This window comes from Leptinotarsa decemlineata, unplaced genomic scaffold, assembly GCF_025532065.1.
Source record: "Leptinotarsa decemlineata unplaced genomic scaffold, Ldec_3_MD MMD2_P_RNA_scaffold_11, whole genome shotgun sequence".
NCBI classification, from domain to species: domain Eukaryota; kingdom Metazoa; phylum Arthropoda; class Insecta; order Coleoptera; family Chrysomelidae; genus Leptinotarsa; species Leptinotarsa decemlineata.
The window spans coordinates 5331695-5357937 of NW_027412525.1; the positions used below are offsets into that span (position 1 = coordinate 5331695).

Genomic DNA, 26243 nt, shown 5'->3' on the forward strand with positions numbered 1-26243 from the left:
TAGGTCCCATATCAATAGTTACTTTCATTGAAATGTTTATTGAAAATATGCTTGAATATTTAATAAAAATTGCTAGTGGTAGAGTTGATATCAAGAATGGAGTTATGGAAAAAGGGGTAATTTTTTGCTATGAATAACTGGGTAATCGAATAATAATATATTTTTTCTGACCATTTCTTGTTGGGTAAGTAGGCAAAATGATCCACAACTTCAAACCAAATTCATATATCAATCACTATTTTACAGACTAGATAATCGTAATCATAGATGAGTAAATTAATTTTGTTTCAATTATTTTCAATCTCTCAGAGCCTTGGGAGTTTTGTACTTCAAAATATGTTCTTGAAGTAACATTTCATTTTGCAATATACAGTGTGCGACACCAAAAACAAAACAAAAGAAATATCTTCAAGACACAATTGTAGGGAAAAAACAGGTCGATTTTTTGATAATTTTGATATTTTTTCGTAACCTCAACTGTCATAACTTCTTCCGGTCTCTGGGTGATCATCATTCTTAGAAAAACTGAAAACAATGTACATTGCATGAACCCAAAAATGGTAAATGGTGGATAATTACAATAATATAAACTAGACTAATACATAGTATTAAATACCTTACATAACTGAATGAGTTACGTTTCGAAACGTTGCCTGACATTTTGGAGCATTTTTGTAGTTGAGTAGGTACTTGCTGATATTATTTTTCGTGCAAGGGTGCCAAAATGAAAATTTTCTTATGAAAATAAATCTAATTCTCTATCTAAAAAACAAAAACGAAAAACTAGTTCATCTCTCACTAAAACAAAAAAATTACTGTCATTGAAAAATATTCTAAAAGAGAATTTTTTTCCATTTGCATTAACCTTTCTAGATTTCGTATCATTTCTAGAAACATGTGGATTAATTTTCCGATGGCATTTCAGGTTAGCTTCCCAAATTTCTGCTACCGCAATCTACCGGTGGCTCTTAGATTGAAATCAATATGGGAATGATCAAAAGTACTTATATATATATATATATATATATATATATATATATATATATATATATATATATATATATATATATATATATATAATTATATATATATATTATATATATATATATATATATATATATATATATATATAAATATATATATATATATATATATATATATATATATATAATTATATATATATATTATATATATATATATATATATATATATATATATATATATATAAATATATATATATATATATATATATATATATATATATATATATATATATATATAAATCAATAGGAATGAATTCGTGGACAGAACACTCAAAAAAAGGGGGCAAACCGCGGACACGTGTTTCTGGCTGTTGGTCTCATCAGCGCGGTGCAGCCAATTGCAAAGATAGACAACAACTGGTTACCCACGGAATCCCAAGGCTTTGAGGTCATGCCAGCATCGTTAACCACAACCACTCTCCACAAACGTGAAGTAAGCGGTCAGTGGGTTCATGAATCGTGTGTCCTGAGTAGACATAGAGAATCAAGAATGACAGCTTTCTACATTCGCCCGATTAAGATTTCTGCCTTTTGAGGAAACCGGTATGATCTAGAGATCAAAGAGCGCGAAGGCATCATTCTATCTAGGACTCCTATAACCAGAACAATCATTTAAACAAACTAGAGTCTGCGGATTTCAAAGAGTAAATGTCGGTACTTCATTTGTTTTTCCTCCTCTTATCGAATGACATTCGCTTCACCCGGAGCAGAAAATCCATAACGAATATCGTCTTACTTTGATGACCGAGAAGAACTACTTAATAATAATAATTATTATTATTATCGCAATAATTTACATCAAACTCAATGATTTTTTCCTTAGGTCCTATTTGGCTTCCTATAATTGGAAATTTACACCAAGTGAAGAAATTATCAATAGCCCAAGGAGGACAACACTTGGCTTTTTCCAAGTTATCTCAAGACTATAATTCTAATGTTATTGGACTGAAATTAGGCGGAAAATACACAATAGTAATTGCATCTTACCCGTTAGTTAAAACAGTTCTTACTTCGGAAGAATATGATGGAAGGCCTCAGAATTTCTTCATGATTCTCCGATCATTGGGTACAGGAAAAGGTAAGAAAAATCATGGACTAGTAGAGTTATATCTCCGGATTAGAAAGCGCATTCGCTGAGGTTCAGTACTCAAAATGGCAAATCATGAACGATAGAAAACGAGTCAAATTTATAGGTTGCTTCGAAAGTTTTGTTCGTTTTTATGAGTCTACTTCAAATTGTAATATCTTAGTGAATACTCATTCGATTGAATCGAAATAAGTCATTTTTTTTTCACTGCACTTTTGCCAATGTAACACATGTCAATTAATTCCTTCAGCATAAAAATTGTGTGTTCGGGATTCGATTGGCAAAGGTTCTACCGGTGAGAAAGTGATCCAAATGCTTGAAAAAGATAGTCATCGGTTGGCGAGAGGTCTTGGGAGTGTGGTGGGCGAGTCAGTGATTTTTAAACCATCAAAATCCGCATGAAAGCTGACGCCCAGTTCTTCCGCCATCACACGCATCGTTTGTGATGGGTCAGTCTCCACCAGCATCCTGAAATCTTTGTTTTGGATTACTGTAGGTCCCTGTAGAGGGACATCCTGTATACGACGATTTATTTTAAGAGCCTGCAATTACACAACTATGGTGTTAACCACGGTCAATTTTTTGAAGAGTAAAATAATTTTCAAGTTTTTGGTGCGAAGTTATTTTTATTTTTTGTTAACACCAAAAATTACTCAAAATTATACAGTATTGTAACAAGAACACAATATTCAATAATATCAAACCACAAAGCATTAAAATAAAATAAATATTTTGAAAGAAACTCATTGATTTTCTGGTGATTATTTTGGAGAATTATTTTTGGCAAGAAATTCTACAGAAAATCAATGAGTTTGTTACGAAATACCTATTTTATTTCGATGTTTTGTAATTTGATTTTATTGAATATTAAGTTCTTGATACAATACTGTACGATTTTGAGTAATTTTTGGTGTTAACAGAAAATAAAAATAACTTTGCACCAAAAACTTTAAAAATTATTCTCTTCAAAAAAATTGACCATGCTTAACACCGTAGTTGTGTAATTCGTAATATAACAGGCTTTTAAAATGAACCGTCGTATACAGGATGCTGTCTATTTATCGTTTTAGCAAATTTTTTTGTGGTCCCCATTGAAAAAAATGGGTAAAAAAAAAAACCCAATCAGATGGTCATGATTTCCAATCCAGATATATTTTTCAATGCTGAACAACTTTTCTAAATAACATTTCCCGAGATTTTACGAAAAAAAAGTACTTTACTCTTGTCTCAAAATCAAATATCCTCGTATATTACTTGTGTTTTACTGTATTTTGTTGGTTCATGTTCAGTTTTAGGGGATGCACAAACTTTTATTAGGAATAACTTTTTGTCGAAAAACCCTTAATAAATAAGTTTCCCATATGGTGCATACTTTGGGGATGACACTATATAACGGATGTATGGTGCTGCAAAACAAAGTGTGTCAAAGTGTGTAAACAAAGTGGTGTTATAGAATCGGGATGGGAATGATAAATGAATGTGCTATTGAATTATGTGAAGTTATCCTAGTCTCAAGATAGGAACGACTATGCATTTCCAGGCGCTTTTGTTTAGAATTTTTCAAGGAGAGTTAACATATTTGATAAGTTTTCTAAACTAAGATAGTATGTGTTCATATGTGTCCATAAGATATGAGGTCTCTGAAAAAATAGGTCTACATCAATAATAGCGTATTCCACGAGTAAAACAAGTGCATGTTCGGTGTATTTCTATCTTTCCATAATGCTATCCATAATGCTATAAGTGGCACTATCGACTATCACTGCAAAAATCTATAGAGAAGGTGAACATGGCTCCTGTGACACATAACTCATATTTATATCTTATGTTTAGAATGCGTTCATAATATGATGGATGGGCAAATCATGTATTCTATGAAATACTAAATGATACATTTACAGAAGCGGCACATTTATCAACAAGAGTAGCTTAAGAAGAATAAATGTGTAACGGTATTCTACTGTTTTTGAGAATAATATCTACAGGAAAGAAATGAATCTCAACTTTTAAACGAGAAACAATATTGAGGTTGAACAAAGTTTACGTGAAAAGGTATCAGTTTCAGTAGTTTTCAGATTAGAAATTATGAATCATATTACCTTATTTCACATAATTGATGTCCTTTAACAAATCGAAATATGGCATCATAGCATCGTTTATAAATGAATTAGTTTTACAAACGTATGTTCCTACTACCTATCACTTCTCAGAGCTAAATATTGACGTGTTAACGTGATTAGCTCTAATGATCTATTATGGATAAGATTTCAATGTCCATGATTCGTCCAAAATAAGGGCAGAAATAAATACATAGGCGCATTTTAGATGTAAGATATAAAATTATTGACTTTCTTATTAGTCAATGGGCTATGCTTGAAGACTGGCAATAAACAAATCTAAAGCAAATGGAACTTCAAACGTTCAAGCCAGTCTCTATATACCTACACAGTAGGTTTAATGGACTGACGCCTATCAGAAAACAACTACTCCCCTGGCTAATACCACGAAGGGCGTTGGATTATATCAGACAGGCGTCAGTGCAGGAATCTTCACAGAAAATGTCCTGCATATGCAATTGGCAATACAACTGAAAGAGTCGACCTTCAATTATGGAACGGGCACACTTGCAGACCGGTTTCGGGCTTATTAGCCACTCATCAGTGCAAGATAGTGACCATCATCGACCTAAAGTCAATGATATTCCACAATTGAAAATCGGAATTCTTTCAGAGTATTTCATTCCTCTTCCGAAGTTGGAGCGAACATCAAAAATGTCACTCCCATTGACTAATAAGAAAGTTTTTATTCCTTATTTAGAGGAATCGGGCAAATTACGGATGTGCAGTTGGTTAGTTCCACGTCCACTAGATGGAGTGACATTTTTGATGTTCGCTCCAACTTCGGAAGAGGAATGAAATACTCTGAAAGAATTCCGATTTTCAATTGTGGAATATCATTGACTTTAGGTCGATGATGGTCACTATCTTGCACTGATGAGTGGCTAATAAGCCCGAAACCGGTCTGCAAGTGTGCCCGTTCCATAATTGAAGGTCGACTCTTTCAGTTGTATTGCCAATTGCATATGCAGGACATTTTCTGTGAAGATTCCTGCACTGACGCCTGTCTGATATAATCCAACGCCCTTCGTGGTATTAGCCAGGGGAGTAGTTGTTTTCTGATAGGCGTCAGTCCATTAAACCTACTGTGTAGGTATATAGAGACTGACTTGAACGTTTGAAGTTCCATTTGCTTTAGATTTAAAATTATTGAGTTCTGTTAGTCCCACCGGCAAGGCTGTCTATTACTAAGTCAAGATTGAACTGCCTCTGCGCTTAAAACTTGTATTTCATGATGCAATATCAGATAACGCTGTTCAGATTTACCGTTAAGTCTTTCCACAAGGATTATTTGAATTCTGAAAAACAAGAATTGAAACTTCCTATGTTTGTATACCCACCACTTGTATTTGTAACTAACATCACTGCAGTTTAGTTCTTCAATGTAACTAACATTACTGCAGTTTAGTTCTTCAGTGACATTTTCAAACGAATACAAGTTATAATTCTCATTTTCATGATGTTCTTCTACCAGATAATAACGGCTAAATAAATCAATTCATTATTTGAGTTTTCTGTCAATCCCATAGATGGCGTCTTTGAAAAGGTGGTCGTTGCCTTACTCACGATTGTTTCTATTACGGACAAGTTTGTATTCGTGACCCAGCCAAATACTATGGCAGATCGGCAAAGCTGCCTGTCACCAGACAAGAATGCATTAGTTTGGGCTGACATATATTAAACACATATATGTTCAACTCTTCATTAATATTAATGGTTGCAATTCAATTTTCAGGCATAACGGGAACTGATGGAGAACTATGGAGAATTCAAAAACATTTCGTTTCTGTTCATCTCAGGCAGCTTGGATTAGGAAAGACTGCAATGGACACACAGATACAAGCAGAAGCTTCCGAAATATTAGTAATTATCGAAGAAAATGTTAATAAAGAACTACAAATAGGGCAAATACTGCCAAAATCGGTTCTCAACATTTTATGGATGCTGATGAGTGGTTTAAGGCTGAGTAGAAATGATGACCGTCTTATAAAATTGTTAAACCTCCTACATAAAAGAGCAAAAGCTTTCGATATGGCAGGAGGTACGCTGAATCAGATGCCGTGGTTGCGATTTGTGACTCCAGAATGGACGGGTTATAATTTAATTCGGAATATTAACGAGGAATTCATGACATTGCTAATGGAACCTATTCGAGAACATTTTAAAAAATGGACAGATGACCGAAATGATGATTTGATATATTCCTTCATCACAGAAATGCGAAAAGCTGAGGGTGAAAAATCAACGTTTACAGGTGAATTTTTAGCCAGAAAGTGAAAACTGTTCGAACAATGTATCATTTTTGTAGAGGATCAACTTTTGATGGTTTGTTTGGACATATTTTTGGCTGGGGCACAGACGACCAGTAATACCTTAGACTTCGCGTTTCTGATGATGCTGTTATATCCCGAAATAAAAAATAAAGTTCATGCCTGTCTTGATGAAGCATTTCAGAAATCCGAAGAAATAACTTACAGTGAGAGAAAAAGGTAATTATACACAAATATACTCTCTACTAGGTATTAGTAAAATTTAATTTTGTTGATTTTTACAAAAAAAAAATGAAATTGAAGAATATTTATTGAATGGAAGTCATTTCCGTTACGAATATTTTCACCTCCTGGCAGACTAAAAAAACTATCTACAGTTATCGAAACTTCTTATCTCTCCTGATAAGTAAATACATTAACACTAGCAGACTTTTCGAGTATGCTAGTTGAGTTATCGTATCCTATTTGAATTTGAAATTATGTTGAGTTATCATATCCTATTAGAAATTCTGTCCATTTGTGGTTCAGCCTAGCAACCATTGGTGATTTGCGTGATGTCGGATGCCAACGGCCAAATGTAGCGCCTAACCCCACTCTCAAGTCTGACTTACACCACACAACTAGTGGATTGTTAATTCATGAAGATCGTTAATTTGGCATCAAATATTTTACATGATTAGTTTCTCTCAGAATCGACTTCAAACTTGAAAATAATATTATACTGCATGAAGCTTTTATAATCTGTATTATAATAAGTAGGTGACGTGAATGCGATAGATATTGAAGACAACCACCTCACTGTTGGATTACAACTGGTGAAATTCATAACCATACCAGAGAAATGAGATAAGTACTGAAAACTGAATTTTCAGTCTTTCAAAAGAGTGGGGTTATAAAAAAACACCCCTTCCACATCAGATGTATAATTTTTTCCTTCCTAAACTGCCTCGTGTCGCCAAATATGACCTAGTGAGAAGTGTAAATGAAGAGATGATATACTGAACCCTAAATTTAAGTCCTTCAAAATTCCGGTATCATAGAAAAAAAACCAATTCCACATTAGATGCTTAGTTTTTTCCCTCTTAAACTGGCTAGTGTATCCAAATATACTCAAATATGACCTAGTGGAAAATGTTGGTGAAGAGATGTTATACTGAACACTCAATTTTCAGTCGTCCCAAATTAAGGAGTTATAGAAAAATTCCTACACGTGAAAAGAATATTTTTTTTCTGTAAACTGTCACTTGTCTCCGAATACGACCAAGTGAAAAATGTTAATATAGTTATGATGTGGAAAGAATATAAATATTTTTCAGATATATTTTTTGTCTACAAAAGATATACTGAATACTGAATTTTTACTCCTTCAAAATACTGGGATCCTAGAAAAAAACACCCCTTCCACATTGGATATAATTTTTTTTTTTTTAATGACTCGTGTCCCCAAATATGACCTAGCGGAAAATATTAATGGAGAGATGATATACTGAATCCTGAATTCTCACTAGTGATGTACTGTTTGGAACCTTTGGTGTAGAATCATTTTTTCTGATTTCGTCAGTAGGTATTCCTCAAGTTCTAAACGGTAATTATCGGGGTCAAAACTTGTATCTAATTCAGTTTTATTGAGAATGTAATTGATGAAATGCATAATAAATATTCCAAATTTGGAATGTTTGGCATTGTTTGGAATTATGTTTGCTTTTTATTTTGAATTTAGTCAAGTTGTAAGAATTTATGACTGGTAAGCGCTAGCCGCTGGTAAGCGGCTAGCGCTTACCAGCATCAACTTGTCCAAAAGTGCCTGGAAAGTTTCAGTCTTTCTGTTTTGCTATTCCATCAGTTGACAGCACAGTGTCAGACGGTACATTTGAAAATGGACGAGGAAAAATTGAGTTGCTTGTTAAGGCAGGCTCTAGAATATCCAGAAGTTCTGAAAATTTGCCTGGAGTCATTTGGAAATACTGGAAAAATGTCTCCTCGTCTTCTTTCAGATCATTGAAAAGATGATAAAACTCTCCCAGATTTGCCCTATTTTGATTAATGGGATGGACCCACAACATTCTTTTTTGTGACTATTTTCTTCTACATTCAATAATGCGGCCACTATAATGACGACTTCTTCGTCAGAACTGCTAGTGATAGACATGTTTCTGTCACCGCTCGATTTCAAGTGAAATTTCCTTGAAATCGAATAAACACACCTTCAGTATGCTGGTTGCAGCTGGACAAGTGGATGATGCTACTTCCCGTCGCCGTGCTGTGATGTGCCGGACAAGTGAGCGACAAGCCTAAAGGTAGGCTTGTCGCTCACTTGTCCGGCGGTACTCTACAAGTACCGACTAAAGTTTGTCGCCCACTGTAACCACTTTTGGAATGCGTTATAATACTCAACATCGTTCACCAGGCCGTTTTCCAAAATGTTCAATGTATTTTTTCTTTCCAAGAATTTAGCATAACCGATTCTACACATCTATACTTTGTAAAATATTTTAGATGTTCTATAGAAATATGTAAATTTTGGTTTAGGCTTTCTATTCAATTCTTCTTCAGCTTTTGTAACACCTTCATCTGAATTTTCATCTGATAAATATAATTCTTTTGAAACTGTAGATAAGCTATGCTTTGATATGCCTAAATCAATTTCATTATTAATTTTCATTACGTGTCCTCTAACTTTTCTTATGAATGTTGTCGGTTTTGAGAAAACCAAACCATCTCTCTATCAGAGCATTACTCAGTCTACTTTTTGTGATGTCTATAGACCACAGTGGAGACAATCCCATATATCTTTCCAACACAGCTTCTATTGAAGAAGGGGGGAGGAAAAACTCGTTTTTATACCCCCTTCCTCTTCTAATAATTTATTATGTTACTGCAAATATTGTTTTAATGCATCTTTTTGATTTTTTGTTTTGAACCGTTTTGATGTGATTTTCAATTACCTGAACCAAATTTTTCATGAAATGACCACAGCATAATGAATAATAGTTTCAAAAAACTAAAAAACAATGTTTAATAGCAACAAGAGTTCGAAACTAGGTTAAGATTGTCTTCAACATCGATAATAAGTCCTATGGCTTGATGTAACTAGTGACTTTTAATAAGTATGAAATCAGAATAAATATATTTACAAAAAAATTAATTTTGTTGTTAAAAGCGTGGGATGCTTTAAATTATATTTTTATTATGGCTCCAATGTGGCAAACAGCTCATAACCAAGTATTTATGACAATGGATATTTAGAACCCCATGTTTTTTCACAACAAAATTATTTTTTTTGTAAATAGATTCATCCTAATTTCAGACTTATTAAAAGTAATTAGTTACATCAAGCCTTTGGACTTATTATCGGTGTTGAACGCAATCTTAACTTAGTTTCGAATTATTTTTTAGTTTGTGTTGCTATTAAAGAGTGTTTTTTAGTTTTTTAAACTATTATTTTTTTCCAACTTTTTAGTTTGGCTTGCTATTTCAAGCCTATTTATTTCAATATAAAAAATATAGGCATGCCCATATTATGGTTGCCTCACTTGCTCTCACACAGAGACTGTGTCAGGAAATTATTTAATCCTGGCGATCCTGATCAAGATAATGCGATAAACCAATGAAATTATTGTATTGTCACCGATTCTTGATAAGTGTACGAAGTTTAAAATAAATCCGCCGTTTAAAGTTAAGCAAAATCGAGTCCAAAGGAGTCGGTTGCAAACAAACATGTGAATTTTTTATTTTTTTGCAGATGTTCAAAACATTGCAAATATATTTCAAGATCTATATTATTAAATGCTTTAGATGCTGCATTTAAACTGCAAAACTAAAGTTTAAATACAGGTCACGACTTCTGCTCTTCGCATTTTTTTTTTAATTTATAGAATAAACAAATATTCCTAGAGTATCGTGTTCACACGAAATCATCTCCATTACAGGACAAAGTCTTCTTGGGTTAAAGTAAGAATACCAGCGTAATAAAGAATTCTCCTTTCGTCTTTTCCGCTATTACAAACAACCGCGCCTGTAGCATCAAAATGCAAAACTTTAAGCGATGAAGTTTTCACAACTTCTAATTATGACTATCAAAATATATTTTTCGATTAAGACGATTTTCAATTTTGTCTCCCATTTTCCTCTTATTTTCATCTTAAAATAAAATTGAATCAGGCGTTTTTAAACCATATAAGAGAAATATAACATGAAAATATCTAATGAAATCAATGGACTCAATATTGCTAATTTAAAACGACCAATGGACTTTATAGTTTTTACAACCAACGCGTAAAACAGATAAAACACGATTCACAACTACCTAGATATTTCAACTTTGCATCAGAACTGACATAGCGCGTTAAAACAATATTTACAGAGGTGTGCTTAGTCAAAATGATTGAAATATATACACAACTCATGTCAATGCCAAAAAACTTATTGAAAATTTTACTGTTGAACAATTCCAAATAGTGAAATAATCGAAAATGTAGGCAAAAACTAGTTATATTCTTTCCACATCATAACTTTATTAACTTTTTTCACTTGGTCGTATCCGGGGACAAATGACAATTTACTGAGGAAAAAAAATTCTTTTGACATATAGGGTTTCTTTTTCTATAATGTCATCATTCTGGAAGACTGAAAATTCAGTGTTCAGTATATTATCTCTTCATTAACATTTTTCATTAGGTCATATTTGGGGACACGAGCCATTTTAAAAAAGAAACAAATTTACATCCAATGTGGATGAAGGGGTGTTTTTTCTAGAATCCCAGTATTTTGAAGGACTGAACATTCAGTGTTCAGTATATCTTTTTTTGTAGACGACAAAAAATATATCTGAAAAATATTTATATTCTTTCCACATCATAACTTTATTAAAATTTTTCACTTGGTCGTATCCGGTGACAAGTGACCGTTTACTTACAGAAAAAAAAAATCTTTTGACGTATAGGGATTTTTCTTTAACGCCATCATTTTGAAGGACTGAAAATTCAGTGTTCAGTATATCATCTCTTCAATAACATTTTTCGCTAGGTCATATTTGGGGACACGAGCCAATTTAAAAAGGAATAAATCTAATGTGGATGGTTTTTTCTAGGATCCCGGATCCCGTTATTTTCAAGGACTGAAATTTCAGTATTCAGAATATAATTGATAACAATTTACAGTTTGGGAAGCGAAATATCATTTTTTTACTGGGTTATGAATTTCACCAGTTATAATCCAATAGTGAGGTTGTTGTTTTATATCTATCGCATTCACGTCACTATCATCTAGTCATTTTAATACAGATTATAATAGCTTCATGCAGTATAATGATATTTTCAAGTTTGAAGACGTTGTTGAGAGGAATTGATCGTGTAAAATATTGGTTTCCATATTAGCGATCTCCGTGAATCAATGTAAATCGGACTCGAGAGTGGGGGCGGGCGCTAGATTTGGGCGCTTGCGCCCGACGCTAACTTCATGCAAGTCTACTGGTGAGACTTATGGCGGGTTGAAACACTTTCTTGTGTGGGAATCCCACAGTGGGATAGGGATGCTTTGTTTTTAGGCTGTGGTTTCAAAAAGAAGGTATTGGTTGAAAAATTTGGCATTATGACTACTGACAACTTTTCGACAATTTCATTTTCTTTTGTATTACATTTTTCTTTTATATGTTTCCTGAAACTTTAAGGACAAATTCAAAAATTGGTAATAATAATGAGATATAACACAGTGCTTACAGTTCTCTATTTTCACTTTTCTCAACGAATTAATGAAGACTCTCAACATCTCAATGAGTAAACAATTTTTATACTCTCAACGTCTTACTGAGTCAGCAATTTTTATTTCAGAGTTCCTTACGTAGAAGCAGTTCTATATGAAACCGAGAGGTTTTGTACAATAGCCCCAATTATTGGACCAAGACGTGTTCTTCGAAAAACTACTTTGAATGGGTATGACATTCCGAAAGTAGGTTTTTACTTTATTTAAATTTAATCTTAACATGATGTTGAATTAATTCTTACCACTTTTTGAGGATACAACAGTATTAATCCACATACACTCAGTTCACAATGACGTAGATTATTGGCAGGATCCTGAGATATTTAGACCAGATAGATTCTTGGACCCAAAGGGAAATTTGATGTATCATGATAGATTTTTGCCATTTGGTTTAGGTAAGATGAAAGAAAGTTTGTTGATTCAGTACCAGGTACATACATCATTTTCAATCGACTTCAACATTTGAGCTTACTACCTCAATAAGATTAATCCTAATCCTACGGGTTCAATAGAGAACTCAAATGAAGCTGTTTTGATTTGTCGTAAATCTGATATCACCGCCTGTTTAGAGTTAAAGCTGCAAAGCTTTTTCTGAAGGGAATTTGAGTATTCTACAGATAATTTGTTCGTTTGATAATATTCATAATCACTTCTTTAGCTCTACAATAAATAGAAAAATAGAAGCACAAAAAATAATTTCCAACTCTTTCTTGTGAAAGTTGTGAAACTCTCAAGCATCTACATAAGAAACGTTCATTTGAAATTATTAAATGTTTCGCCACTTTGTAGTAGGTGAAGATATTGACTTCATATTCTAGAGTTGTCGAAGCATTCGTCAGGGGCTTCAAAATGATGTGTCACAAGACCCCCTTTCCATTTAATTTTTTTCCCAGATGGCGCCCAGTCGCCATCTTGAAAGTTTCATCTGTCAATTCCACTTCAAAATAAAGTATTCATGCATTAATTTCATTATCCCAAATCTCAATTTTTTTAGTTGACCCGTTCAAAAAATAAAAGGGGGGGCATTAAAGAAATGCACTGTATGAAAGTATAGATATGAAATGTAACTTACAATAATTGTGTACTTCGAAGTTTCGGGACATGCTACTTGTCTTATCACCACCTTTTTGAATCGGTAGAAAACTCCAATGTAGATATGAAAAAGTAGAAAGCCAAAAAGTTTTTTTTGCCCAGGTAAATAATTTAAAGAAAAAATGAAAAAGAAAATGGAATTATTTATTGAAATATTTTGTTTATTTTTGCGTATCTCATTTTCAAATAGTCAACGTCCAAGTAATAGAAATAAATGTTCTAGACTTTATTTTAACATTTCAATATTTTTATGTAGGTACTTTCACTGAATTTTTGTAACGATAATTCGAATTATGGAATATCCTCTCTGCCGATTCTCTCTATGCTCCAACAATCAAGAACAGTTTCAAAATCATAATTATTTCAATAGCAGTTAGAAGCAGGTCTTTTAATGGGTGATAAGCCATTTTTAAAGTAGTTGACTCTGAACCCTAAATAATTTCTTCCTCTGATCAAAATATACTTTTGTCAATACATTTGCTCAATTTTGTTGAGACATTTCTCATTTTTTTTCTCACCAATAAAATCTCAAATCACCATTTCATTTAAACATACTACCCGTAGAGATATTAAAATTGTATATACAGAATCAACTGCACAAAATATGACAAAGAATTTAGAAAATCATTGAAAGACTTCCATGGTTTCTAAATATGGTATATTTGCCTAATATTTCAGATTCAGGACTTTTTCAATGTTTATTTCATGGTAGTCAATTCTTCCTATAATAAAACAAAATGCATCCATTTGAAAGCCTTTAATTTGGATAACTTTTTATTATTTTAGGTAAAAGGAGATGTCTGGGAGAAATATTAGCAAAAAATTGTATATTTACCTTTTTCTCGCAAATCATGAAAAGTTACCAAATTGAATTGCCACCTAATGCTAAAAAACCTACAGGAGTACCTCAACCTGGAATCACTTTAAGCCCAGAAAAATATAGAGCAATATTTATTAAAAGATGAGTGTTGTTGAAATTGAATTGGGTAATTATAGAAATAACAGAGAAAATAAAAACCTTTTTAAACGGAATATTAGTTTTTTATATCATGTTTTATATTCAAGCACTCTGAAATTCAATCAGAAAAATACTATACATACAAGGTGGCTCAAACGGAAAAATCCAAAAAAATTTTCACACAGGAGACCTCAAGTCCTATGTATGTTATTCGATTATTTGTAGTTCTCGGCTTGAATATCTTTCAATTATTTTTCGAGAATTTTCAAAATTTTTTTATGTCTGATTAGGTCAAATTTAAATTTCCAGCTATGGGCTTTTACTTGCTAAAATAGGGCTTCTGTGAAAACAAATCAATTATGACCGATTCATAAAATAACAGTTTTTTCGCTTCCCCTCAATTTTTATCGAAACCCTATTCTGGATGCTTGTCATTTTCTTTAATAACCTAAGAACTGAGGAAGAATGCTGACATTTTATAGGAAAAATGACATATTTTTCTCAAAGAGAGTTCACTCACCCCGTATAACTGAAAGGTAAAACTGTATATATTAAATCGAAAATAATCACTGATCCCACACACTGCAACACCCTTCTCGACATTCGTTTCATCTCGTATTGGCATCATAAGGAAATGAACTAGACCAATTTTAGAGACAAACTAGATTCACTCTAGTTCATCTTTTGACGACAGCAACTTAATTGTTGAAATAGGTGTCGCGTTAAATCGCGAATAAACTCAATTTTTTAATAAAACTTGTCAATGAACACAATAATTTGAATACTAAACACTACTAGTTTTTACGAAATTAAACTTTAGAGGCACTTGTGACAAAATATAATAGGTTTCATTGTTCATTGGTCAAGTGTTTTTAATAATACTTCACAAACGAATAACTATCATTGAGAATTTGCACCGTTGACCGCCAATTTTAGCATATGACAGCCTAGTAGTTACCCCTATTTTTGTATTATTCTGAGAAAGTTCAGTTCAGTTCAGTTCAATAACTAATGACAGTATCTTGACGTTCATTGATTCCATTGTCTAATATGACATAAAATGATTTGAAATCCCTGAAAGAACCAATAAAATTGAAAATTCCACACCTGTAATTTTTAACCAATCAAAATACGTTATTTTGACATATCACCATGGCAAACTAGGTATTTTACTGGAAATTTTTTTCTCGTGGGATACCCAACAGCGAATAATACCAGAAATTTTTTAACGTTTACAATAACAGGCAATTTTTGACAGATTGATTTTCATTTGTTCACATAATATTTAGTTTTGATACATTTTAATTACAAAGCTAAGATGTTTTCTATATTCTTCGGACACCTCCTCTCTTCTTAATGGCGAAAATGCAGGACTTTGAATATTTTCAATTAAGTGTCTATGCTATCAAAATATATATAATATTTAGACACTAAATTCATTCACGTTTTTCCCATTCAGTACTTTCAATTTTGGGTAGTTTAGATGCAAATATTCGTGGAAAATTCGAAACAAATTTTCTTTCTTCAAGTTGGAGCCACAATCCTCTAATAATGCGAGTAAATAAGTCATGGTACGATGATTGATCATTACATCAGACAATTTCACGCATATTTTGCATATAGTAAGATTTTCATACCGATTCATTTTTTAAACAAAGAATTTTGTTGGTTTTACTGGATGTGTAATATTCTTCATTGCAACAAAATGTTAAATGCAGAATTTTAGCATTCCACCATTTCTTCTTGTAATAATGATTACTTTATATTTTGAAGATATTTATTCACGTATAGTTCTTCTACCATATTGCATTTTTCACTATAAACAACATACATCTCAAATCATATCACAGAACAACATAAAAACAGACAATTGACATAGAATTGCACTCCAACACTTTCCCCCAATTCTACAATCTTCAAAGTATGTAAATTAAAACTATTTCAAATAAACAAAGTAAAGTTCGAATATGGGTTATGTGTGCTTTTGTTGAGTGCTTTTCAAAATAAGACAAATTTATTAGCACTTAGAGCTTTTGTAAAAATGTCTGCAACTTGTTTATCTGTAGAAATATATTCTATTTGAATTTTATTCAGGTCAACCAGATCTTTAATGAAATGAAATTTAACATCAATATGTTTAGATCTTTTTGTTTCATAAGTATATGCCATTTTAATTGTAGACTGATTATCCTCATATATTTTAATAGGATATATATCATACTTAATTAAATCATATATTAGTTGTTCTAAAAACAAACATTCAGTTGTACAAGAAGCTAACGCTACATATTCTGCTTCGCAGCTTGATAGAGCAACAACTGATTGTTCGTTAGAATTCCAGAATACAGTATTGGTGTTTATTTTCAGGAGAAAACCAGTTATACTTTTTCTATCGTTTAAATCACTTGCATAATCACCATCAACAAAAGCTGATATATTTATTTTATTTGAATTCTTATAGTAGGTTAAGCCTAAATTTTCAGTACCCTTAAGATATTTAAGAACATTTTTAAGATTCAAAGTAGAACTCATGTGAATGATATCTGATTCTTATTCCTCAACAAATGTTTGATATACAAACTGAATAGAGAAAAGTATCTTCTGTATAATTCAGTGTTCATATAGAAGTATTTGTTTCGAAAGAATTTTTTTTCTTTCGTGTAATTCAATGTTTATATGAAAGTAGCTGTTTCAGGAGGACTTTCTTTCAGTTTGTGTCTGAAAGTTACTTCTTTGCATGATCTACACATCCATGTATAGCGTTACTTATTTTCAAATTGATTACTTCCTTCCTTTCTTTGGAAGATTCTCTCATCTATTTTTTTGTATCAGATGGAGTAATAGAAAGCCAAAAACTTTCATTCCCAAAAATTAATCACTCCTAAAAATATAACCCTTTCAATTCATTTTTAAGATATTTCCAATTATTTTCATCAAAACAATTTTGATATCTACTGAAATAGCATACAGCATAGCATAAATCTGGGCGTGTTCCCAGCATCACATACATAAGACTACCAACCAATTCTTTATAGGGAACCTTGAAGTTGTTTCGGGATCACCCTTCTGTAAATTTAATCTAGGTTGCAAAGGAATTTTGGCAATCTTACTGTCTGTCAGGTTGAAATGGTTCAAAACTTTAGCAATAAGAAGTTTTGGACACATGAAGATAGAATTATTTTGTCTCTCAATTTCAATACCTAAAAATTATATTTTCCCATTTGTGTTTGTCAAGTCTCTTATTTCAAATTTTGCAGAAATTTTATTTATTATTTGATGCACTTCATCCCTTGACTTTGACAAAATAATTATATCATCAACCCAATTAAGTAAAAAAATATATTCTGTGTAATAAAGACATGGATCAGATTTAAAACGAATAAAATGTAAATCCAATAAAAAATTATTCATTCAGTTATTCCAACATTTAGGACTTTGTCTAAGACCATACATTGCCTTTTTCAATTCACATACCTGACCTGGTTCGTAATTAGTTAAACCGTCAGGTGGTTTCATATAGACTACCTCATTCAGGTTACTTTTCAAAAAAGCTGATCTTACATCTAATTGGTGGATATTTAGATCATTGTCTACTGCTAGAGCAAGTAAAACTCTCAATGTCACCATTCTTGCTACTGGTGCATACACTTCTAATGATGGTTGCTGATAGCCCCTGGCTACCAATCTGGCCTTCTTCTTCACTTTTCCATCAACCAATTTCTCACTCAATATCCACTTAGAGTCTATAATATTTGTGTCGCTAGATGGTGATATCATTTTTCAGGTTTGATTTTGTACCAATGATTTCAATTCTTCGGTTATCGCTATATCCCATCCATTTTGCATTTTCAGGGCTTCGTCATAACTTTTAGGAATTTCATGGGGTAAGTTACCAGCTGATAGGGCTGCCATTAATTCCATATCTCCATTCAAATCATATTCCAGTAAATGTTCTGGCAATTTTTTTTTTCTTTGACTTCTACGAACATTCATACTGTCCTTGATATTATTATCAGAGTGAATAACACCAATATCCTCTTCATTTCTTTATTCTTCTTTATTGTCTTCCTCAGTTAGTATTGGTTGTACTTCTGGGTTTATTGCATCTTTTATATTTCTGTTTTCACAAAAAATAACGGATCTTGATACCATTACTGTTTTTTGTTCATTATCATACAGTTGTGAATCTAATTTTCCTGTACGATTTTCTTTTGGTACATGTACATATGCCACACAACCAAAAACTTTAATTTTATTTATATCTGGTTCATATCCATACCACAGTTTGGCTGGAGTAGAGTTTTTAGAAATCGCTGCTACTTCCAGTCGATTATGTAGATAGACTGCTGCACACAGAGCGTCACCCCAAAAATATTTTTCCAGATTTGAATCAAATATCAAACATCTTGATTTCTCCAGGATCGTTCTGTTGAATCTTTCAGCAATTCCTATTTGTTCTGGATTCCTTGGTATTGTATATTCAACCTGTATACCTTTCTTCTTACAAAACATATGAAATTCTTTAGAGCCATAGTCTCCTCCATTATCGCAATGTATTCTTGATATTTTTGAATTGAATTTAGCACAAACTAACGCTTCATACTCTTTGAATTTTTCCATGACTTCCGATTTATTTGTGAGATATACATATGCAAAATGTGTGAAATGGTTTAAGAAACTTACATATTTTTTTGCCATCTCTTGTTGAAGGTGTGATGGGTCCTGACACATCTGTTGAGATTATTTCTAGAGCTCTCCGTGATTTCCTTTCATCAGGTAGGGGTTTGAATCTCACACGTGACTGTTTTGCTTTCAAACAAACTTCGCATAAGTTTTTTTGATTGATATTTAGATGAATGGCCCATTCGTCTATGCATCAAGTCCTGATTTTCTACTATATTGGCACTAAAAAGTCTTGGTCTAAAGCAAATAACATATAGATTTCCTCTAAGACTGCCCTCCAAAAGTGTTTTATTATTCTCTTTCACATATTTTAACTTTTCCATTTTCGAAGATTACTTTGAATCCTTCGTTTTCTATTCGTTTTACCGATAGTAGATTATAGTCCAAATGTCACTTTGCATAGCAGTGTGAAACTGGCTGCTAAAGTTAGCTGCCAAAATTTCCGAATACTTCCGAACGTTCAGTAGCGTACGGAGTAAAAGTTATAATTGATATATTTATGTCTTACTGTCATGAATAAACTTGCAGAAACTTCACAGATACAGCAGAGGGTGAAACTTCACTCTCCTAAATGATATCAAATGATAATCATTTTGTAAACTAGAGATTGAATATATGTAGACTCGTCCAAATAAACACTTGGAAGGAGAAATGATTATTACTGATAATGTTTACCATGTTAACTCATTTCTTCAGTATATAATTCAGTTTATGTATAATCTGCATAAAATTTAGCAACAAAAATATACTGCGAATCATGAAATAACAATAGTAGAAAGCAACCACTCTGAAATAATCGCTTGGAAAATAGGTTTACAAGGTGAATGAAATTAATTGAGTTGACTGCTTTCTTACATATAATTCAATTTTTTATATACTCTGCACAAAATTTAGTGACGGAAATCGACAGAATTTCATGAAGTAACGATTGAAGAAAGCAACCATTGCGAAATAATCGCTTGCAAAATTGGTTCACAGGGTGGAAAAAAATAATGAAGTTGATTAAATTTTTTCGTATATAATTCACTTTTTCATATACTCCGCACAAAATTTAGTAACGGAAATGTATAGAGAATCATGAATTAACAATGGTAGAAAGTAATTGATCTGAAATAATCGCTTGCAAAATTGGTTCACAGGGTGGAAAAAAAAATGAAGTTGACTAATTTTTTCCGTATATAATTCGTTTTTCATATAGTCTGCACAAAATTTAGTATCAGATATCGATAGATAATCATGGAATAACAATTAATGAAAGCAACCACTCTGAAAAACTCGCTTGCAAAATATGTTTACAGGGTGGAAAAAATAATGAAGTCGACTAAATTTTTTTTTGTATATAATTCACTTTTTCGTATACTCTGCACAAAATTTTGTAACGGAAATGTATAGAGAATCATGAATTAACAATGGTAGAAAGTAATTGATCTGAAATAATCGCTTGCAAAATTGGTTCACAGGGTGGAAAAAAATAATGAAGTTGACTAATTTTTCCCGTATATAATTCGTTTTTCATATACTCTGCACAAAATTCAGTATCAGATATCGAAAGAAAATCATGGAATAACCATTGATAAAAAGCAACCACTTAGAAGAAATCGCTTGCAAAATAGGTTTACAGGGTGATCAAAATTATTGAATTCCAATAATTTTTTCCACACAATATTCAGTTTTTCATTTGCTCGGCACGAAATTAAACAACGGAATTGTATAGGAAATTATGAAATAACAATGGTAGAAAATAACCATTGAGAAATAATCGCTTGAAAAAACTGTTTGTTCGATGGAAAAAATTTATTTAGTTGGCTGCTTTTACTGCTTTGTTACATATAATTCAATTTTTTATATACTCTGCACAAAATTTAGTAACAGAAATCGATCGGAAATCATGAAGTAACAATTGAAGAAAGTAACTACTGCGAAATAATCGCTTGCAAAATTGTTTTACAGGGTGAAAGAAAATAATGAAGTTGACTCATTTTTTTACTTAAATAATTCAGGTTTGTATATACTCTGCACAAAATTTAGTAACGGATATCAATAGAAAATCATGAGGTAACAATTGAAGAAAGCAACCAATGCGAAATAATCGCTTGCAAAATAGGTTTACAGGGTGATAAAAATTATTGAATTCAAATCATTTTTCCACATAATATTCACTTTTTCATATGCTCCGCACGAAATTAAACGACGAAATTGCATAGGAAATTATGAAATAACAATGGTAGAAAATAACCATTGAGAAATAATCGCTTGAAAAAACTGTTTGTTCGATGGAAAAAATTTATTTAGTTGGCTGCTTTTACTGCTTTGTTACATATAATTCAATTTTTCATATACTCTGCACAAAATTTAGTAACAAAAATCGATCGGAAATCATGAAGTAACAATTGAAGAAAGTAACTACTGCGAAATAATCGCTTGCAAAATTGTTTTACAGGGTGAAAGAAAATAATGAAATTGACTCATTTTTTTACTTAAATAATTCAGGTTTGTATATACTCTGCACAAAATTTAGTAACGGATATCAATAGAAAGTCATGAGGTAACAATTGAAGAAAGCAACCAATGCGAAATAATCGCTTGCAAAATAGGTTTACAGGGTGATAAAAATTATTGAATTCAAATCATTTTTCCACATAATATTCACTTTTTCATATGCTCCGCACGAAATTAAACGACGAAATTGCATAGGAAATTATGAAATAACAATGGTAGAAAATAACCATTGAGAAATAATCGCTTGAAAAAACTGTTTGTTCGATGGAAAAAATTTATTTAGTTGGCTGCTTTTACTGCTTTGTTACATATAATTCAATTTTTCATATACTCTGCACAAAATTTAGTAACAGAAATCGATCGGAAATCATGAAGTAACAATTGAAGAAAGTAACTACTGCGAAATAATCGCTTGCAAAATTGGTTTACAGGGTGAAAGAAAATAATGAAGTTGACTCATTTTTTTACTTAAATAATTCAGGTTTGTATATACTCTGCACAAAATTTAGTAACGGATATCAATAGAAAGTCATGAGGTAACAATTGAAGAAAGCAACCAATGCGAAATAATCGCTTGCAAAATAGGTTTACAGGGTGATAAAAATTATTGAATTCAAATCATTTTTCCACATAATATTCACTTTTTCATATGCTCCGCACGAAATTAAACGACGAAATTGCATAGGAAATTATGAAATAACAATGGTAGAAAATAACCATTGAGAAATAATCGCTTGAAAAAACTGTTTGTTCGATGAAAAAAATTTATTTAGTTGGCTGCTTTTACTGCTTTGTTACATATAATTCAATTTTTCATATACTCTGCACAAAATTTAGTAACAGAAATCGATCGGAAATCATGAAGTAACAATTGAAGAAAGTAACTACTGCGAAATAATCGCTTGCAAAATTGGTTTACAGGGTGAAAGAAAATAATGAAGTTGACTCATTTTTTTACTTAAATAATTCAGGTTTGTATATACTCTGCACAAAATTTAGTAACGGATATCAATAGAAAATCATGAGGTAACAATTGAAGAAAGCAACCAATGCGAAATAATCGCTTGCAAAATAGGTTTACAGGGTGATAAAAATTATTGAATTCAAATCATTTTTCCACATAATATTCACTTTTTCATATGCTCCGCACGAAATTAAACGACGAAATTGTATAGGAAATTATGAAATAACAATGGTAGAAAATAACCATTGAGAAATAATCGCTTGAAAAAACTGTTTGTTCGATGGAAAAAATTTATTTAGTTGGCTGCTTTTACTGCTTTGTTACATATAATTCAATTTTTCATATACTCTGCACAAAATTTAGTAACAGAAATCGATCGGAAATCATGAAGTAACAATTGAAAATAGTAACTACTGCGAAATAATCGTTTGCAAAATTGGTTTACAGGGTGAAAGAAAATAATGAAGTTGATTAAATTTTTTCGTATATAATTCAGTTTTTCATATACTCCGCACAAAATTTAGTAACGGAAATGTATAGAGAATCATGAATTAACAATAGTAGACAGTAATTAGTCTGAAATAATCGCTTGCAAAATTGGTTCACAGGGTGGAAAAAAATAACAAAATTGACTAATCTTTTCCGTATATAACTCATTTTTCATATACTCTGCACAGAATTTAGTATCAGATATCGATAGAAAATCATGGAATAACAATTGATGAAAGCAACCACTCTGAAAAACTCGCTTGCAAAATAGGTTTACATGGTGATAAAAATTATTGAATTCCAATAATTTTTTCCACATAATATTCAGTTTTTCATTTGCTCGGCACGAAATTAAACAACGGAATTGTATAGGAAATTATGAAATAACAATGGTAGAAAATAACCATTGAGAAATAATCGCTTGAAAAAACTGTTTGTTCGATGGAAAACATTTATTTAGTTGCTTTTACTGCTTTGTTACATATAATTCACTTTTTCGTATATTCCGCACAAAATTTTGTAACGGATTGATCTGAAATTATCGCATGCAAAATTGCTTCACAGGGTGAAAATGAATTATTGAATTGACTAATTTTTGTCGTATATAATCAAGTTTTTTAATAGTCCGCACATAATTCAGTAACGGAATTGTATAGAGTATCATGAAATAACCATAGTCAAAAGCAACCACTCTGAAATTATCACTTGCAAAATAAGTTTACAGGGTGGGAAAGATTGATAAATTTGAATAATTTTTTCAATCAATATAATATTTTTTTATATACTCTGCACAAAATATAGTACCGGAAATATATGGACAAGCAAGAAATAATAATAGTTAAAACACCGTGAAACCATCGCTTGGAAAATAGATTCATAAAGTGAACAAAATTATTTAAATTTAGCAGATATTTTCACATTCCTATTACTCAATATAAAGTCAGATCAACCCATTTACTGCCAGAGCAAATTTCCACACCACCCAAGAGGTATTGCTAGACCAGATTCGCATTAATAATTTATTCTGGTCATGGCGCGTTACTTTTTTTTAAGTGGGTGTTCGCCAGTAGCCCTATCGTCCCACATATATCACGTATAATAGAAATTCTTCATAAAAAAACAACGAACAAAACTGCTAATCAGAAAGCCAATCATTAACATATCATTGTTTTGCATTTATTCAAAATTAATATAAATATTCCGCTCTTCTAATGAGGTGACAGAGACTTGCCAAAAATATATTTTTGCCAAGCCTTTGCTAAAAGGCCTCCTCCTCCCCTCACAGCCTTACCCTAGCCACACATATTATACCCTTACAATATATAATATTCCAAAATCGCAAATCCGCAAACTGATCACTATCAAACCGCCGCGCCATGTGACATTTATTCAAAGTTAATATTGATTTCGTCTATCAAATGAGTAGACAAAGACTTGCCAAAATATGTACTTTTTGCCAAGCCTTTGCTAAAAGGCCTCCTCCTCCCCTCACAGCCTTACCCTAGCCACACATATTTTACTTTTTCACTGAGGAGTGTTACATAATCGGTAATCCGCAAACCAGGTCCATCCAGCCGCTATTCTGCATTTGTTTACAATTAAATTAGTTCTTTTTCAATAGTTTTAAGTCGTATCTTATCTGCATAACTGTTAACGGATTGAAACCTTTTATAAATATAATTTTCAATAACGAGAACATAACTGACATTTATTATTATTATTTATGAAATTCCCTTTTTTATTAGACACGCATTTTTTATGAATAAATCTCTTACAGTAGTCGCAACTGAATTCAATATTTTCGTCGATATTACGTGAGCATATCAAGCAACACTTCCTAATATCATCCGATTTAGCCAGTATCATTGTTTTCAAATCATTCCTGTAAATTGCCATGCATGTTAAAGACGTTAATTTAATATTATTGACTATGCACTCAAAAAATTTAATACAGAAAGCTCCACAATTATCTGAATCATTTTGTCTATCATGATCGTAAATACTTATTGAAAGATTGTCATTAACACGTTTTTCTGCATTCTGTTCATTGTAAAACTTCAAAAATTTAAGAAATATATTCCGGTATACTGTAGTCTTTTCTACGTTACTTCCTAATGGATCGAGATAAGCAAATGTTGAATTTTTAAAATCTACTATAGCAAGGCAATGATGATTTCTGTCCTTGTTTATTGGTAAAGCGATAAAATTTTTATTGAAATGTATTTTGGTCACTAGGTTTTCATTAATTTCTGGTTGAAATATATAAGTCGCAGTTTCTTCAGGAATTATTTGAAATTTGTTACCTACATTTAATAAATTGAGACAAACGTCTATTACGAAATTTGTAAACCAGTTATTCCCAGAAAGCGTGGCAAAATCTGATGAGTATAAAACATTGAAACAGGGTAGATTTTTGAAAACTGCTACAACATAATCGCGATCAGACTCTTTATAGTAATTTATATCATTTATTAATCCGTTAGCTAGAAACTTCAAGTCATTAATTGGTCTCCATTTTCGTGCCGCATCTTCAATGTTTTCGAACTCAAGTAAAGTTGGTAAATAAAAATAATAAAAAAATTCTTTCAATTTTGGCAACATTACATTTTTGAAAAAAAGTTTATCTCTTTCGATCTTCTCCGACAATTGAATTCCTTAAAAATTATAAATTATAAATTCGCACCATGCCCTATCAGATATTTCCAAAAGACCTTGAATTTGATAGTAATAATCCGAATTTTTTTTCAATTTTTTATCTTTACCGATGTATTGAAGTTTCTCTAATGTTTCACTGGTGTTACAGTCGCGCACCTTGAAGGGACATTTAATCTCTATAATGCCATCTTTACTCAGAAGTCCATCTGGAGACCCACCTAAATACGAATATATTTTATGTATAATTAAGCCACTTTTTTCATATTTGAAACCTGTCCGATGTAGAAATTCTTTTAGTGCTAATTTTTCACAATCAATACCATGCCTCATAGCTGCATTTGTAGTATTCTTCGATGATATTAATGATAGTGCGATATTCTTTTTTGATGCTGATGTTTTTGATTTACATATTTTACCGAAATTTGATGCCGTTAATCTTTTTTCCTTTCTTCAAACCACAATGGAGACTCTCTCTGATCTCTGGTTTTGCGTTCAATTAAACACCGATTGGAACTCTCTTCTTCTAATTTCTCAAGTGCTTTCTGACACATGAATTTCAAATTCTTAGATGAACAATTCTTACAGTAAAAACTACCACTATATGATTCATTTTGTTCATCACAGAT

The 26243-nt window shown here is 31.8% G+C and overlaps 1 protein-coding gene across 4 annotated transcripts in view; it reads left to right on the forward strand.

The window, feature by feature from the left end:
* LOC111512682 (probable cytochrome P450 305a1) overlaps positions 1–26243 on the forward strand; it is a 44215-nt gene that overhangs the window by 269 nt on the left and 17703 nt on the right. For 3 of the 4 annotated variants that reach the window (XM_074170304.1, XM_074170300.1, XM_074170306.1), the window contains exons 2-6: positions 1867–2121; positions 5983–6501; positions 6556–6736; positions 12346–12463; positions 12531–12672. In XM_074170304.1, coding sequence (XP_074026405.1) covers positions 1867–2121; positions 5983–6501; positions 6556–6736; positions 12346–12463; positions 12531–12672 — 1215 coding nt within the window. Of the gene's footprint in view, positions 1–1866; positions 2122–5982; positions 6502–6555; positions 6737–12345; positions 12464–12530; positions 12673–14155; positions 14402–26243 lie in introns of those variants that run through there. The other variant, XM_074170298.1, reaches the window with a different exon arrangement.